Source organism: Petaurus breviceps, unplaced genomic scaffold, assembly GCF_028583685.1.
Source record: "Petaurus breviceps papuanus isolate PSGF00001 unplaced genomic scaffold, PetGlider_PUasm1.0 428, whole genome shotgun sequence".
Classification (NCBI taxonomy): domain Eukaryota; kingdom Metazoa; phylum Chordata; class Mammalia; order Diprotodontia; family Petauridae; genus Petaurus; species Petaurus breviceps.
Window position 1 is genome coordinate 2,870,271 of NW_027186331.1, and position 18,902 is coordinate 2,889,172.

At 44.6% G+C, this 18,902-nt stretch overlaps 1 protein-coding gene across 3 annotated transcripts in view; it reads left to right on the top strand.

The window, feature by feature from the left end:
* Positions 1-13,961: 13,961 nt before the first annotated feature.
* LOC138171393 (zinc finger protein 665-like) overlaps positions 13,962-18,902 on the top strand; it is a 9,845-nt gene continuing 4,904 nt past the window's right edge. The window contains exons 1-2 of one of the 3 annotated variants that reach the window (XM_069100866.1): positions 13,962-16,185; positions 18,507-18,596. In XM_069100866.1, coding sequence (XP_068956967.1) covers positions 18,561-18,596 — 36 coding nt within the window. In that variant the 5' untranslated portion in view covers positions 13,962-16,185; positions 18,507-18,560. Of the gene's footprint in view, positions 16,186-16,517; positions 16,564-16,684; positions 17,226-18,506; positions 18,597-18,902 lie in introns of those variants that run through there. The other 2 variants (XM_069100868.1, XM_069100867.1) reach the window with 2 other exon arrangements.

Genomic DNA, 18,902 nt, shown 5'->3' on the forward strand with positions numbered 1-18,902 from the left:
GAGAGAGAGAGAGAGATGTGTAGGAGGACATGTGGTTTCTCAAGTATTATTTGCCAAAATACTAGAAGCCTTTAGGCCTCAGTCTGGTGACCTGGGGAAGGAAAAAATAAAACTCCAGAAATCCCCCTGTCACCTCACCGGATAAATAATGGAATGTTAACAAAACAGTCAATCAATTTAAAAGATTACATGAGGAAGGGGAGGGTCTTGGTTTTCGAATGGTTTTCAGCTATACAACCCCGCTTTGGCTTCTGTATGACAGCCTTCTCTCTCTGGACTTCCCAGTGACAGGACCTCCGGCTTCTCCGGAGATTCAATAAAACTACCTGCTTTCACCTTGAGATATCTTCAAGTAGTCAATTTGGGGTAGGTAGGGTCTCTGTACCCCACACAGAGAGGATTGCTGAGGGCCAGTTTGAGCTGCCCAGGACTTTTGAGAGCTGCCACCCAGAACTGCCAAGGATTGAGGAGACATGGCTGTGATACCGGTATTTTGTCTGTCTGTTTTGATGTTGTTTCGCCAGATTTGTCTGCTGGTGAAGGACAGTACTGTTGTCGCAGAGGTTCTGGAACCTTGCTGTTGGTTCAGAAGCCCTGAAGAAGGATTTTCTTGTATTTACAGAAATCCTAGAAGAGGATCTTGCTGATGTTTTCAGGGGTACTAAGACTGTTCTGCAGACAGAGAATGAATTCATGAAGACACTGGCAATGTATCTTGTGGCCTTGTTAAGTTTTGTCTCCCCAGGAACAAAGATTGCTGAGAACTTGCCTTGGCTCAAGATGAAAAAAACACCTCTTTGGGTATTAAATGCTGTGATGCTGTCTTAACCTTGCTGTAGCTCAGGGGTAGATGGCCTTTGTGCTCTCCACTGCCCCTTTTGAGAAAGTGCTTGGCTGATGATAATGATAATTGTAATTCAGTTGTGATCCAGGGGTGGGAAACTTTTGACTTTTTTGTGCTCTGTACTTTGTTTATGACTGGAAACTAATCTCCATTTGAGAAGAGGGATTTTGTGATTGACTAAATTAATGTACTTTCCAGGGGTGGAGTAACACTTGGAAATTATTGAATTATACTTAGTGAATGCTGTATTTTGATTTTCTCTGTTCTTAATTTGTCACTGAATAAAATGGAGAGCTGCTGTGCTTGTATTCTGGACCTTTGCTTGGCATTACAGCAACTTATGAAATACTTCTGTATTAATGGAAAAGTCAACTTCATTCAAAGTTTGTTGCTGTTGTGGAAATAATACCTGTTTATACTGTGTATACTATGATACAAACATGTTTTATTATAAGCAACTTATTGGTATGCACGGTTTTGGAATTAATTACTTATGAATCCTCCCAAGTCTTTTATGATAACTGGAGTAAAAATCAGTCTCTTATAAGTAATTTCATTTGTATAGCTATTGAACTCAAGGGGAGAAAGCTCTGCCTGCAAAGTGTTGTTACTTATATTTACATGTATAAAGTTGGATCCTCAATAGCATCTGATCCTCCTAAAGGAATTGGAATCAGAGTGGAAACTTCTGAGAAAATAACAAGATCAGGGGCGGCTAGGTGGCGAAGTGAGTAGAGGGCTGGCATGGAGTCAGGAGGACCTGAGTTTGGATCCAGCCTCAGACACTCACACACACACACACACACACACAACTAGCCGTGTGACCTTGGGCAAGTTACTGAACCCCAACTGCCTTCAAAAAAACAAAAACAAAAAAATCCCCAGATCAGATAATCCTGTGTGTCAAAAGTAAGTGATAGCATCTTGGGCTCTCTTGGTTTCCTCTATTCTCTGTTTGGGCCCTGCCTATTAGCTTGTCTGTCAGATTTGGGCCTCCTAGACTATTGCTGTCCACTTGAGATGGTCGTGCAACAAAGATACGTTTTCCACATCCTCTTCATCCTCTGGACGCTGCTTCAGCCTCACTTCATTCCCCTTCCCACCCCCACTCAGGCAGCTCCTTTGTCCCTCTCCCAAAAGCATTTGGGTGGAATGCTGAGGCAGGATGTGAGATGTGAGATAAGGTGTAGAGTGTGTCCAGACAGAAAAGTGATCCAGGGGCACTATGCATTGAAGCCCAGTAGAGGACCACGGCCATTGGGGCTCTTACCCTGATGGCTGAATAAGCCCTCTCAGCATAAGACCCTGCTAAACAGGCCTGGATCAGTTCCCCATCCCCCAGGAAGGCTCACAGGCATGGGCTTCATATCCCCGTGAGAAGCGTGGTATGCACTCCTGGCCTGGGAACAAGAACACTAGGGGAAAGTAGCATAATGTAGCAACGTAGTATTAACTAGAAGCCTTAGGACAACTCCATCCTGTTCTAGGGAGGTTTGGAACGTCCTGCCCAGTACTCGTACCCTGATAACAAGGATAGAGTGCACGGCCATCACATATGAGGAGAATGGGAACTAGGGCAATGGTGTAATCCCAAAGACAGTGGCTTAGGATGACTGCGCAGTTTTACCCTATATATGCTGGACTCTTAGCTGAATAAAGTTGACTCAGTTTCCCACCACACTGGAGTCCCGTCTCATTTATGACTGTCAACCTCTGGGTAAGTAACTCTCTTATCTATCATTTCACCTAACTCCTCCTTCTCAGCTCTGCTGCTGGCTGGCAGGGCTCCTCTCTACCACTATCTCAGACTCTGCCACAGAAGGGCAGGGGTCCCTTCATGGCCTTGCCTCCTCACAAAGCCCCTTAGGTGGGGACTTGGCTGTGTGCTTTCTGGCCATGCTGTGTTGCGGGCCCCGTGTTGAACCACTTGTTTTAGCCTACCGATTCCTGATTCCCACTCTGTGCCTAGGGTTAGGCCTATTTCCTCAGGACTAGAAGTCTAATGCCTTAATTCAAACAGGGTGCTCTGTGGGGCAGGGCAGGGTACATGACTGCTGGGTGTGTCACCATCATGCCCAGTATACTAGGTTACTTACTCCCCACAGCTCTCCCCTATTCCCTGAAGACCCTGCATGGAATTTAACCTTTGAGCACTCGAAGGATATTACAGGCAGCCTCTTGGATGCAAGACCTCCACTCCAGCCTGATATCTCCCCCTATCTCCTCCTGGGGTCGTGGTTCCTCTCCCTCGTTTCCTGCATTCTGACCCATTATTAATCATGTTACTTGGTCCATGCTTGTTTAACCTCCTGGTTTGTTTTGTGTCTTCTCTCCTACAGAAGATTTTAGGACACCAACCCCTGCCCTTGGTGTCCCTGGACTCAGCTGGTACCACATTCTGCACCCCACACTGACCACCCTTCCTCAATCAATTCTGGGCCCCTGAAATAGACTCTTCACTCCTGTACAGCAAGAAGCAACTACTGGAGACAATGACCTTTGCTCTTTTTTCCTGAAAGAATTCTCCTACCTAGTGGTTGAGTGGGGAAATGATAGTGGATACAAAGGTGCCCTAAAGCATAATATTAAGGGTTGCTTTTCTAGTAGAAATGATGTGGACACAGAGGTGCCCTAAGGGTTAAAAATAATATTAAGAGTTGCTTTCCCAGTACCTTGGGAGGCCCTTCTGAGCCTGAGAGCAGCCTAGAGTAAACTTCCCCCTTGTCCTGGACCATAAACTTCCTTGTCAACCCTCCCTCCTGGGTCATAAAATTTCCCCTGTCTCCCTTATCTTGTGTCATCCATCTTCCTCATCCTGTCCCTAAATCTCCAACCCCCACAGAGACCCTACAATTAATTACATCATCATCCTGCAGGCTGTGTAGCTTTCTGGTCTTTTCTGTCCTGTATCAATGCCTTTGTTTGGCTCTTTGCTAAGTCTCAGGTCCACATGCTTTTCTGTCAATAAAGCTCCCTTTGGCTAAAGACAAGGCCTGATTGAATTCTTTCAAAACTGAGCCAGCTCACACGACTCTGACTTGGTCAGCTGTGGTGCATGAGGGCTGACAGCCTCCTTTAAGCAAGGGTGAGTTACTCTGGACCCCAGCCTAGTGGCAATCGGCATGACAGTCCCTTGTCCAACTTACACAGCTCTGATTCAGAGTGCATTTCAAGCCATGTCTGCTGGTGATTATCTACTAGCTTGCCCCTTTTCAAGTACTTACAGAAAACAATTATTACTATGCCCAAGGCAGCCCTTAACTAAGGTTGAACCATTCCCTAGTTCTGAAGTCACAGCTCCCTCTGAGGCCATAGCTTTCACCAAGGACATTGTGCTCAGGTATGGTCCACTCTCCTACATGGACATTGTATTCTAGAAATGGCCCGATACTCTTCCCCTTGACTTGATGTCTCTTGGGACTTTTAACTTGTTGCTATTCTAATCTTGAATTCATATATGAGTGTCTGACTCATCATAAGTCCTCTAGTTCATTGTTCAAGGGAAATGTCATGTGCCCCTGCAGTCTGAGGACTGCCACAGGTGGATGTCTGTCCTTGGGAAAGTTGAGAGACTGACCATGTGAAGGTAAAGGTACCTACCTCCATCTTGGTAAACAAGACATTTCTCCCCCTGATTATTTCTAAGCCTGGCTGTGACATCCTGTCATACAACTGGCTACTGGAAATCAAATATGTTGCTACATCCCTTCCTTTCTCTTCACACACCAAATTCCACTATTCAGGGCAAGTAGAAATAAGAGGAACCCTATTGGTGATTTTTGATTAAATAAAATAATAATCTATGTTAGCATAGTAAGGAATCATTTGGATTACCTTTTGAATCACAAATAATAGAGAACCGAAGCCCTCTGATTGGGGGGTTATTTAGTTTATAAGAGATTCTTCCCCTGGAAGATGGCCATCTACCTGAGAGCCAGTGTGGCTTCAGGAAGGGCCAAGGAACAGTTTATATGGTGTTTGCTGTCTGACAGCACAAGGAGAAACGCCAGGAGCAGAACAGAGGTCTGTACACAATGTTTGTAGGTCTGACCAAGGCCTTTGATACTGTCAGTTGTGAGAGCTTTTGGAAAATCATATCAAAATTTGGTTGCCCAGAGAAGTTCATCATGGGGTGGCTAGGTGGCACAGTGAATAGAACACCGGCCCTGGAGTCAGGAGGACCCGAGTTCAAATGCAGCCTCACTCACTTACCACTTAGTAGCCGTGTGACCTTGGACAAGTCACTTAACACCAATTGCCCTCCAAAAACAAACAAAAAAAAGTTCATCAGCATCGTATGTCACTTTCATGATGGTGTGCTTGCCCAGGTTCTAGATAGTGGACAATAGTGAAACGTGGCTGTCTGCTTGCTCCCATGCCTTTAAGCTTAATGTTTTCAACCTTTCTGTCAAATTCCTTCACTGAGTGCAAGCATGGGATCCAGGTCAGCTACCGCACTGATGGTCAATTCAGAAAAGGCTACAAGCCAAGACCAAAGTGGAGGGAGGATTGGTGCACGATCTTCTATTTGCTGATGATTGTGCACTCAATGCAGCCTCTGAAGCTGAGATTTGACAAGGTATGAATCGATTCTCTGCTGCCTGTGCTCATTTTGACCTAACAAGGAACAGCAAGAAAACACAGGCTCTCCATCAGCCACCCCCACACCATCCATACGTGGAACCATCGGTTACTACCAGTGGAGAGGTTCTGAACGCTGTGGGTAAGTTTCCCTACCTTGGCAGTGAGTGCACTTTCATGGGATGTCCACATTGATGATGAGGTTGGCACACACATTGCCAGAGCCAGCTCAGTGTTTGGAAGGCTCCGAAGGAAAGTGTGGGAGAGGAGAGGTATCAGGCTGACTGCCAGACTGAAGGTCTAGAACCGTGGTACTGACCTCACTGTGTGTGCCTGTGAGACCCGGACAGTCTGCCAGCGCCAGGCCAGGAGACTGAATCGCTTCCATCTGAATTGTCTGAGGAAGATTCTGAAGATCACCAGGCAGGATAAGGGACCAGACACTGAGGTCCTTACTCAAACTAAACTGCCAAGCATTCAGACTCTATTGCAGAGAGCGCAGCTCCAATGGGCTGGTCACATTGTTTGAATACCAAACATATGCTTACCAAAAAGACCATTTTATGGAGAACTCAGGGCAAGTGTTCACATGATGGTCAGAAGCAATACAAGGATATTCTCAAGGTCTCTCCAAAGAACTTTGGAATCGATTATGTGATATGGGAGACACTGGCACAGGACTACTCAGCTTGGCGTGACCACTCAGAGAAGGCGCTGTGAAGAGCTCAAAGGAAACACAGGATGCGCAAAAACCACAGGATGCACAAATTTAGAGAATTCACCCCAAATGTTCACACGAACTATTTGTGCTTGACCTGTGGCAGACTATCCTGAACTCATACTGGTCTGATCAGCCACAGTTGGACTTGTGTGGGATGAAAGAGTTTGGAGTCTGAGTCTGAGATCAGAAAAGGTCTTTTATTCTTTCTCATGAGAAAGGACTTCTTTCCCCCCTGCCCCCCCAACCTGGTTGCTCAAATGGTGTCTGCCAGGGATAGAATAACAGGTAGAGGCAGAAACCCAACCTCCCAACTGGCCCTCACTCTCATTGGTAGGGAGGTTGGCCCACAACCTAAGCTGGGGAATCTCTTGGAGACGAAGAACACAGAAACATGTGGGTGTCCAATGCAAGGCCAGGAAGGCACCTTTGTCCTTCTGAATTAGAAATATTTCTAAGTAATAGTGAGTTCACTCAGTCCCTAAGTTGCCTGAACTTTCCATGAACCCCAACATATATTGAAAGCATTTTTACTCCCTCAAACTTGCTTGCTTGCATACCTGCATGTGTTTTGGCCGCACTTAAGTTCCAGGAACTAGTCATTCCCAGGAACACAAGTCCGCAAGGGGGAACTGACTACTCCCCCTGGCGCACGTATTAATCTTATCGGCTACCAGCTTGTTCTTGTTCCAAACTGTCAAAACAGGATGGAATACAGAACAAAGGAGACCCGTAGCAGCAAGCCTTGCCGAGTACAGTTGGCTGTGTGCCTTCTTTGTTCTCCACCCTTCAAAACCCCTGCTTCCAACTGCCTCTTCGGAATCTCAGCCATGGAGAGGACGCTCTGCCTGGGACCCTCCCATTCGGGACTCAGAGGCTGTACCCCGGGATTCCCCAGCCATGCTGATCGAGAGTTGGTGCTCCCTCAAACTGGTGATGTTTTCTTTCCCTCCTCTTACTATTCTTATTTCTTATTTTAGTTATGCTTGCTTTAATTGTGTTAGGAATATTATTGCATTGCTGATGCCAACTTAAGCTTCCTTGTTTCTATGTTCAATAAAACTCCTTCCTCTCTTAAGACTGTGTCATTTGCAGGTGCGAATCCGAACCCCATTAATAAAATCTCAAAACACCTTCTTTGGCACATCTTGTGCTGAAGAGGCACTGTCTCCATTGTTCTTAGTCCCACATTCCTGTAAGGTCTTCTAATGACTTCTAAATTTAGGCCTAGTGGATGCTGAAGCCGGTCTAGATGTGACTTTTCAGAATGGGGAAACTTCACTGCAGATTATCCCTCACAGACACACTCAACTGGATAGTGATGTCACTTTGGTCCTGTTCAGGTGTTGTATTTGTCCTGTTTTCAAAGAGGACAGTGGCGTCAGGGAGATGATGACATGACTCGAAGTTGACTTTGATTTCAGTGAGGGAAGGCTGTGCAAGCTCACCAGCCTCACGGTCTCCTCCAGAGCCGTCTGGATCCAGTGACTAGATATTCATTAGGATGACTGGAGATGACCCAGGATGCAATGGGAGACCCTGGCCCTTTCTTAGAGTGAAGTAATGCCCTTTTAGTGAATGGACCTCTTTAAGAAGTGAGTCAAGATATGTTCCCTTTAATTAGCAAAAGAAAAAAAAAAGAAAAAAATTAAGGGGAAGACCCTCAGCATTGCTAGTCCAAAGAAACAGTTACCACCATCATTCACTCTAAGCCAGAGGGTCCAAAATGCAGCCAATAAATGGAGCTTGGGCAGGGACCTGTTCAAGAAAGAGGGAAGAACAACCAAACAAGACATCACTCTATCACGTTCTTTTCTAAGGTTTGAAATTAAACTGGCAGGGGGCGGCCAGGTGGCACAGCGAGTAAGAGCACTGGCTCCAGTGTTGAGAAGACCTGGAGATCGAATCCCAGGCTCAGACACTTAGCACCCACCCAGAAACACCTGGCTGTGTAACCTTGAGCAAGTTACTTAACCCCAATTACTTAGGGGCAGCCAGGTGGTTCAGCGAGAAGAGCACCGGGCTCCAGTGTTGGGATGACCTGGGTCAAATCTGGGCTCAGATACTCAGCACTACACCCAGAAATAATAACTGGCTGTGTAACCTTGAGTGAGTTACGTAACCCCGATTGCTTTAAAAAAAAAAGAAATTAAACTGGCAGGAAGAATTCTCTTACGGGGAACGCCAAGAGGCTTTTGCCTTAGCCTTCTCAAGGTTGCTCTCACAACCTTTTCCCCAGGGGACAGATCTCCACTGGCTGCAGGTTACAGACTCCCTCCCATTGAGCTGCTGGAATTTTTCTTGAAGTGGTAAAACATTGGCTCAAGGACACCACAAAGCTGAAACTGAAGTTCAAAAAGAAAATGCAAAGTCCCAAAAGGTTTACCCTCAAACAGCAAAGTCTCACTAATTACAGCGGGCCGGATACAGTTGTTATCAAGACTCACAAGCTGTGGCAATTAAATTAGCTAGCAAATAAAAAGTTATCAGGCCTTTAACAAAATCCCACAAGAGATTTCCCATAACATTCTTTCTTCCTGCTGTAAAGGGTACTCATCAGAATTTAACAAAGGTATTAGATAATGTAAATTTACATAGATGGTGAATTGATGATAGTTTATTCAAAAAGAATCTCAGAAAAAAAGCTGATGGCATAAAGCATTTAACCCCTCAAACAAAATCAAATCTCAAACTAGGGTCCGTTAAGACTAAATTGGCTAAAGATGCAATGTTAGTACAGAGAACTTCAAGTATAACTTCATAATTTTCACAGTTACATATCACGGAAATAATTTTTATACTATAAACACACTTTCAACCCCCCCCCCTTATTCAAAGAGTGCTTGTAGTAGGGGAGGGGGATCCTGTTTCTAAATGTAAGAAGTGATATTATGGTGTCTTGTTTTGCTCCCACAAATGTGATTGGAAGGTAATCAATAGCTGCGGGGAAGCTCCCTTATTTTACTAAGATGGTGGCCTTCCTGGAACTAGGACTGTGGTCAGAGGGAACTAGAAAGGTGGGGGTGGGGCAAACAGCTCAGATCTTAGAAGAGGTCTCAAGTGTCCTCACTACCACGCCTATTAATCTGCATACAATCTGCATAGTTAGAGGGAATGGAGGGAAATAGAGAGGAATTTGACTAACCCTAAGTCTGCCAGGAAGGACAGAATTGTAGACCCTCACTCCTGTTGCTGCATCAGTGTGGGTGTGTTACTAGTGAGCTCCACACCCCCTTCCATAATAATCACCCTTCTCTGCACACTCTTTGTCTTTGAGTTCTTTCAGTGAGGAGGCATTTGCTATTTTTAGGGGGTACATCACGCGGAACTTCCTAAGGCCACCCAGGGAAGCACTGGGCAGCAGAAGCTTATCTGAGCTACTTCCCTGACTCTCCCTGGGAAGTCCTATAACCTCTGTAAGTCTGTTTCTCTCACTAACTAAACCAAGTCCTTAATTCTTTCACAGGCTGATAATGCTTCATAACTTGCTGACGCTGGGAGATTAGCAAAGAAGATTTATACCAGGTTTCTCTAACACTCCCCTTTTCCTTTCCAAAAAGTAAGCAATTATTATTCTACCCTAAATGCTTCAAAGGTTTTAGATTAGGACAATAATCTCCAAGAATTTCATAGTGCCCAAATAAAAAAAATAAAATCTCCAATGATACCACTACAATCTCCTGAACAGCATCCCATATTCACTGGTTTTTCAGAAATTACAATATTAGAAAATTTAGAAACATGATACTAATATTTGCAGCATCATAAAACAAGACATCATCAACAGCAGATGACATTAATTTAGACAAACACATGCCAAATTACCTTTATATAGGAAAGCATTCACACTACCACAAGTGGCTTTTAAAATCACAATCTTCATAGTCTGGAAAGGCATTAGCACAAACAAGTTCAGCAAAGACTCAATGAGCAAAAAGTGACATATCCAAAAGCCAAAAGAAATCACCTAAGGCAAATGAGGCTTTACTGGTTTAAATTCTGGGCTAACTCAAAACATGCAGGCTAATTATTATAAGCTAACATTCTTGAAATACCTCCCTCTTGTGTGACCCTGGGCAAGTCAACCCCAATTGCCCTCCAAAAAAAAAAAATACTTCCCTCTACCTGCAGGGTTGATGAGATCTTAGAACTCTATACAGAAGAGAACATCTTAAAAAGATTCTTACTATTCAAAAATTCACAGTCAAAACATTATTATTTTCTATTGCATTTCCAACTAAACAATTTCAAACAATTTACATCAATCTTTCAACAACTGATTCTACAACAATTTAACTTATAGCCTAAAAGCATCCAGATTTAGAAAGATTTAGTACTTTATCAATATTTCTAATATGATGAATTATTAAATTAATGTTAGGCATTTTCGTTATCTACATTACAGATTGGTAAACTGAGGTAACTTGCTTAAAGATCACACAATTAACAAATTTTCAGATCCACACATTTTTCCAACACTTTCTAATAATGCCAAACAGTAGAATAAATTCTAATCTATCATAAGCATCTTATTAGGAGAGTCACATTTCACTTAAAATCATAACAGAATAAATTCAGTTACACTTGGACCTATTTTCCAAATGGTATTACACAGAATCTCCATTTATAATCTCAATTACTTAGCACAAGGATAGGGTACCTGCAGCCTCAAGGCCACATGTGGCCTCGAGGCTGTAGGTTCCCCACTCCTGATATTTAATATCATGTTTTCAAAAGCGACATTTATTCAAGCGTTTATACTATGGGGCCCCACTATTTCCAGCTGATGATGCACTGCCAAAGGTTTTTAAAAGTGACAATCTGATATTAAGTTCTAATCCACCCCAATTATCCCAATAGGGAAGTGTGCTTAAGAGCACACTGTAATTTAGTTCAAATCTGGGATTCATAATTACCGATTGTTTAAAATCTCAAAAAGAACCCATTAGTAACATTGTGTTCCCAGCTCCCTATAACTTTTCCCTATTTATTTCCAAATCAGTCTACACTTTTTGATTACTATTGTTCCCAATAAAATAAACACGTGGAGTTTCACACAATCTTCCCATCTGAGCAAATCCAAAACTTCTCTCAAACCTCTTTTTCAACATAATCAAACCTTCTTTTCCTTGTTATACACCTTCAGCGGTCTGAAAATCCACACCTTTCTTATATTCATATTGTTTTTTTCACTCCCTAAATTCTCCTACTTATTCCAATAGTATTATATATGTGTATGTGTGTGTATATACGCATATACACATGTGTATATACACATATATAATAGTATTTCAATAGTATTGCAGACAATTATTCTCCAGTCTTTACTTCACTGAGTTTCTCCTTTATGATTTAGCATTCATAGTTGTTTAAATAAGATGACTTGCTAAAAACAATTTTACTTACTATAGCTGTAGTTGTACTTCATCAGTAGTTTACTTAAAATACTTAAACTCTATAGAATTACTACCAATTTTGTTATCCTCTATGAGATGGAAGTGCCACAAATTCTTTCAATTTCTATGTTACCTTCTGGTTCAAGAATACCAGGGAAGTTTTCCTTGATAATTTCTTGAAATATGATGTCTAGGCTCTTTTTTAGATCATGGTTTTTAGGTAGTCCAATAATTTTTAAATTAGCGCTCCTGGATCTATTTTCCAGGTCAGTGGTTTTTCTTTTTTTTTCTTGGAGGGGGTAAGGCAGGGCAATTGGGGTTAACTAACTTGTCCAAGGTCACACCGCTAGTAAATGTTAAGTGTCTGAGGTCAAATTTGAACTCAGGTCCTCCTGACTCAAAGGTTGGTGTTCTATTCACTGCACCACCTAGCTGCCCTCAGTGGTTTTTCCAATGAGATATTTCAAATTGTCTTCTATTTTTTGATTGTTTTGGTTCTGTTTTTATAATTTCTTGATTTCTCATAAAGCTATTGGCATCCATTTGCTTCATTGTAATTTTTAAGGAATTATTTTCTTCAGTAAGCTTTTGATCTCCTTTTCTATTTGGCCAATTGTGCTTTTTAGGTATTCTTCTCCTCATTGGCTTTTTGGACCTCTTTTGCCATTTGGGTTAGTCTATTCTCTCTCTCTCTCTCTCTCTCTCTCTCTCTCTCTCTCTCTTCGCTTTTTGGAGGGCAGTTGGGGTTAAGTGACTTGCCCAAGGTCACATGGCTAGTTTTCGTGTTAAGTGTCTGAGGCTGGATCTGAACCCAGGTTCTCCTGACTCCAGGGCCAGTGCTCTATTCACTGCACCACCTAACCACCCCCTAGTCTATTTTTTAAGGTGAAATTTTCTTCAGTATTTTTTTGGATCTCCTTAGCAAGTTGTTGATTCAGTTTTCATGATTTTCCTGTATCACTTTCATTTCTCTTCCCAATTTTTCCTCTACTTTTCTTACTTGATTTTCAAAGTCTTTTTTGAGCTCCTCCATGGCCTGTGAGCAATTCACATCCTTCTTTGGAGGCTTCTGATATAGGAGCTTTGACTCTGTTGTCCTCACCTGGTTGTATGCTTTGATTTTCCTTGTCACAAAAGTAAGTCTATAGTCTATGCTTTCCTACCCTGTTTGCGCATCCTCCCAGCCAAACACTTGACTTTCTAATTCTTTGTCAAGGTAGGACTCTACTTCCAGTGGAGGTGGGTGTGGATGTGGGTGTACTATCTCAGGCTTCAGGGGTTTTGTATCAACCACTCTGTCCCCTACCATCTGTGGATGGGAGCTCCAGAAGTAGCTGCTGCTGTTGCCACCTCTGCTGCCCTGGGGCTGGGACTGGACCATGCTCTTCTCTCACCCAAGTCCCACAGTTTCCCCACTGACCTTCTGTGCTGTCTTTGGTATTTGTGGGATGAGAAGTCTGGAAACCACCACAGATGCCAGTGATTCAGTGCCCTGAAGCCTACTCCAGCCTCGTCTGTGCCTGCACAGCCCACCATGCTTTCCTCCCAGCCTGCTGTGACAGACCTGTCCCTGTAGAGAACTTTCATAAGTCTCTTGGCTTTGCTAATGAAAATTTCCCCTCCCCTATATTATTATCTGAAAGGCTACAGGGCAGACAGGCAGGAGGATGTATTATGAAGGGACCGTTTTGGGGTCCCTTGACCTCGCTAAGGCATGTTCCCCTGTCCTATACAGTTACCTGCAAAGGTTACCAGGCAGAGAAGCAAGAGGGCGTGTAATCTTTTTTGTTTATGCCTCCGGATATGGTCCTAGAATAATACCCTAATAAGTAGCTAACCTTAAGCAAGGGTAAATAGTGAACAGGACTAAGGGAGGGTCCTTCTACATTATCTACACTCCTTTGATGGAGGATCTTTCTCCATTGTCTGGATTCTGTTGGGGGGACATAAAAACTCTGAGCTCCTTGCATCTTTGGCTGTGTATGAAATAGTCCTGTAATAAACAGACTATTAATTACACCCCCGTTTCGTTATTCTCACCACTTGCTAGCCCACCAACTGCACTGGCCGCAGTATCTCCCCTCAACCCTCCAGGCTGTCTTGGGCTGGAGGCTTGTTTCACTCCATCATTCTGTAGGTTCTATAGCTCTATAATTTGTTTAGAGTCATTTTTAATCGGTATTTTGAGGAGTTTGGGGGAGAGCTCAAGCAATTCCTTGCTTTTACTCCATCATCTTGGCTCTGCCTCACGAACACCACAAATTCTAAAAGATGCTATTTAGCAATTATAAAAATCTTTGACAGCTCACACAAACCTGGTCTATTAAATACATTTAAGTTCTGCTTTATTATTCTCAGGAGTAACACAAAGAATTTATCCAGATAAAATTTTATTCCCATCACAATTGTTTTCTTAAATACATTTCTATTTTATGGGCAAGAATCAAGACAGTTCTTAAGATACAAATACATAATCCATTTACACAAATGGGTATGTTGTAGTTTCATGGTTTGTTAGTGGGACCAGCTCAAAGAAACTCAGACTCAGACCACCTCCAATCCAAGTAAAGGCATTTACTGAGAACTGACACCACTCAGAAGCGTCAACAAGAATGAACAACACAGTAAGACAAGTCAGGCAAATTTATAGTGTAATGATGCTGATTACACAGTGAAAATTATGAATATGAAAAAGGCAGGAGGATTTGTCAAGGGATTAGGTAATAGGGTAGAGGTCCCAGCTTCAGTGGAACTATGCATGTGATTATTTATAATGCATACAGAAAAACCCAAAGGGGGGCATTTATGTATGATAATATATTATAATAAGACTCTCTATATTATAAACTTACTCTAGGTCAGTTCTTTATTATTATTGTCCAAGCACTCTCTTGGGGGAAGCCCCTTCTGTGGTTCAGTGGTCAAATATCCTGGTTGTGCTGCTTTCTGATTGGCTATCTATTATGGTCCTGGTTGGTCAAGATGGATAATTAGTTATTGTGGTCCTTTTTTGAGCTAAATGAATGATGAGATTGTGGTTGAGTCCATGGACACACCAGTTTAAATGTGAGAATTGGATTTGGGGGCAGTGGCTGTATTGAGTCTGGAGGCAGTGGCTATCATTCCATCACATGAACACACCTGCTGTTCTAGTAAGAAATATGAGTTCATGGATGCACCTGTTGCTCTGGTGAGGCAGTAAGGAAGTTAGGATATTGGGGAGAGGGGCAGTGACTAGGTAGGGGCAGTGGGCCTGCTATTCAGTGAGGCCTATGATTGAGTCTGGGTGCCTGTAGTGTGAGTAAAGCCAGATTGTGGAGTTAAATCAGGACACTCCTGCTGTTAGTTAGAATATTGGGGCTAGGGTCTGCTTTATTAGGATTCAATCAAGTAGGAGTCTCATATAATTTACAGAAAATTTGTAATTTCAAACCACACCAGTTCAAAAAGCCGTTTCCGAATTCATTTCTACTTCACTTTAATTTGTAAAACTCCCAAGAATCCAATCAGATTTTCTAATTAAATCCTATTTAATTTTTTTTTAAAGCAATTGGGGTTAAGTAACTTGCTCAAAGTTACACAGTCAGTTATTTCTGGGTGGGTACTAAGTGTCTGAGCCCGGATTTGATCCCCAGGTCATCCCGACACTGGGGCCGGTGCTCTTACTGGCTGTGCTACCTGGCCACCCCTATCCTATTTAATTTTTGGTTGTTCCCGGATTCACACAAACTTTTCTCTTTGTCAGGAGCCAGGAAAGAGCTAACATTTGAAATGTGAGCTTCATCTTTTTTTTTAAAAACCTCACTATTGTTCCTTACATGCTTCTCTCTAATTAGAAAAGTGACCTTTTTTACGACCTCTTTTGGCCGTAAAACACCTTCCCACTTCCACTCCCAGAGCTTCCTCAGAGTTCAGGAGACACTTATTCCGAAGGTTTAAAAATGAAAAGTGGATCAGAAGGCACAGGGAGGTCTTTCCTTCTACGTTTCGTGCTCCCCATATTCTAAAAGCCATCTTCATAAAATGGCACGGCCAGACCATGTTCAGGGACAGTTGTAGCCACAGAAAGAGACCGGGGCCCCCACTTCGTCACTGGCCAGGGCGCAGTTACGGGTCCCAATTACCTCCGATGCATTCACATTAAGCTTCACCATGCCACACACACAAAGCAAATATGTTCTATAACTTCCTATGCCCCTAAGGAGGCCACTTGTCTACTAAGGAGCCACACAGTGGCAGGTCACTAGGGCCTCAATTCCCTGGAGGGGTAACGATCTATCAATCTGAGAAAAGAACGCAGCGTATGGAACGGTCACTGCGGAGGACCTCCAAAAAGGCTTCCTTGAGCATGAGCACAAGCTTTTCTTCTGAACTACATTTCCCAGAATGCCCTGCCGTTCCTGGAAGGCGGGGACTCTGCCTCACGTGACTATGGTTCCTCCCGGAAGTCAAGCTTTTCTGGCGCGCTCCAGGCTTCCGTAGTTCGCTGATGCCTCGGGCGATGGTACTTGGGGCTGTGGAACTCCCCCTCCTTTAACAGGGAGGTGGAGATTGAGGTAGAGGGAGTGGGAAGCGACAGTTGGGGAGAAACCACGGGCGCCATACTTCCCTACGTTCTTCCTTCCTGAGGTGCCCCTGGGGAGAAGGTAAGCTGCTCCATCTCCTAGTGGTGGGTCTGCGTCTGCGCAGTCATTCTCTTCCATCCCCTCCTCGGCCCTGCCCTGGGGCATGCGCAGTTCCTGGGCCCTCTCCTGGCTAGCCCCGCCTCCTTTCCCTGGTGGTGAATTTCCTTTTGGGGGCCCTCTGGGTACCGCTAGGGTTCATCTCTGCTCTCCTTCCATTTCGACTTCTTGGATTGAGCGCCATGTTGTCATAGCTCAGGAGTCCTCCTCTTCCTCCCCCCTCTCCCTTCCCCTCCCCTCCCTCCTGCTCTCCCCTCCCCCTCCCTCCTCCTGCCCTGGGGGATGCCCTTGCTCTCAGCCCTCCCGCACTGCTCTGTGTCCTGGAGCTCACCTGCAGGGAGGGTGAGCGTGGGCGATCAGGGCTGTGAGCGGACCCCAGTCCGGGGGGATGGGGAGCGGCGCAAGCCTTGGGAGAGCCCAGGGAAGGCAGGCCAGGGAGGAGCATGCCAGGCCCCGAGGCTGGGCCCTCTGCTGCTGCTCCCCAGGTGGCCCAGCACTGCGCCACTCAGGATGTGAAGGGTGGAGGAAAGGCCGGAGGCAGGGCTGAGGAAGGGGCGCCCCCAAGGCTCAGGGCTGGTGGGCACGTGGGGGGGGGAAGGCCAGATCCCCTGAACACAGTGCGGTAGGTAAGGTGGGGGGGTCTCATGTTAGGGATGTTTATTGTATTGGGTATTAGAGGCGGTCCAGGTGGCAGTGAACAGAGGGCCAGGCTTAGAGTCGGGAAGACTCATCTTCATAAGTCAAGTCTGGCACCAGACATGTCATAGTGGGGTGACCCTGGGCAAGTCACTTAACTACGTTTGCCTTGGTTTCCTCATCTGTAAAATGGCAAGCCTCTCCAGTGTCTCTCCAAGAAAACCCCAAATGAGAGCAGGAAGAGTCAGGCACAGCTGAAGCCATTGAACAACAAAAGAACCACTGGAGTTTCCTACATAGGGAGATAACTGGTCAGACCTAATCTTTATGAAGAAAAAGCCATTAAACTGTTGTGTGGGTACATGCAGGTGAGATGTGATGAGGGCATAGACCTAGGTGCAGGCTCTGAGGGCTATGAGGTGGTGGAATTAGACTCGGCAGGTTGTGTGGGATGTGGATGAGTGGAAGGCAAGGACTGTGTAGGAGGCAGGGAACTTCTGGGGGCTGGGAGCCCAGGTGGAGGTGCAGAAGCACCTGTCTTCCATCCGCACAGCCCCAACTCTGGCTGAGGCCATCATCATGTGTCAGTCCAATAGCCATTCTTGCCTTCTAACGGATCTACCTGCTTCTGGCTTCCCATCAGACAGGATTTGGAGAACTTGTAAAATATCCTTACCAAAGCCTGGGAATGAATCTATAATTGTACTCCCAGATATTTAGCAGCTCGCTGGGACAAAGTACAAGTTCCTCAGCCTGGTGTTCAAGGCCCCTTTCTCTCTGGCTCCCCTCAGTCTATCCAGACCTAATCCCCATCATATTCATTGGACCCTGATCTATGTACCAACCCAGAACACCATTCTGAGGTTCTTTCATAAAAATCATATTCCCAGAAAGAGCTTTAGACTATACAAAGACCTGAATGACTAGCTCTCTCCTAAGCGAGGCATTTTATCTCCTCGTTTGTATTTCTTTAGGCCACCCACTTCCCCATTATCTGAAGCCCCTGCCTGATATACTCTCATCACCTTGGACTCTCAGAATGCTTATTTTCCTTCGAGGCCCTTTTCAGAACCAACTCCTCTGGGAGGCTTTTCCTGATACTGCTTCACCCTCCTCTCCCCCAGCACCAACAGGACATAGTTCTCTTTTGTATATTTGTAGGAGGCATATCAGGTGTATACCAGTGCCAGCTGCAGCCAGGGGGATTTTGAATCTTCTTTGTGCACATTTACAGTTTGGAAAATGCAAAGTCAACAGATCAGGGCTTGATGTTTTGTCTATTGCCTAAGTCTTCAAGGATGGAGGAAGTGTTAAAATGGAGTTTTTCCCCCTGGAAGACTGTTCATCCTTTAGCAGCATGCTCTGGAATATCAGCTGCACCAGAAGGAAAGGTCTCTGAGACCCCAGAGGAACTTTGTCCTTTCTCTCCCCATTGCCTCAGTGCCTAGAACAGAACCTTGCCCATAGCAAGCCTTCAAGGCTCAGGTCTTTTCAGTTGATTTGGTATGATCATAAGGAACAGCCCAGAGCTCCCTCTGAGATCTCCAACTCCAAAAGGTGGTGTTGGGCATCTCATTGTTGTGATTGGGAGGCTACAAGGGGGGGCGGGGGGCTCCTGGTCCTGCTTAGGTTTTTCTTTTCTTCCCTAGCTCTGTTCCTGAGGACTCTGCTTTCGCCAGCAGTGGGAGCATTGAGAAGGGAGAATGGCCTCTGTACTCCTGCTCAGCAAGGATCACCAGGTATGTGAGAGTTTGTTGATTTCCTGAAATATCATCTTTGTCCTCATACTGTGGACCTGATCTCCAGAGATCATTACCTCTTCCCTCTGCCCCCCTTCCCCAGCTCCCAGTTAATTCACTCACATGTCCACTGTGTTGTTGTACAGTCATTTCAGCCATGTCTGACCCTCCGTGACCCCATTTGGAGTTTTCTTGGCAGATACTGGAGTGGTTTGCCATTTTCTTCTCCAAGTCTTTTACAGACAAAAAGAGGCAAGTTACAATGACTTGCCCAATGTCACACAGCTAGTAAGGGTTTGAGGCCAC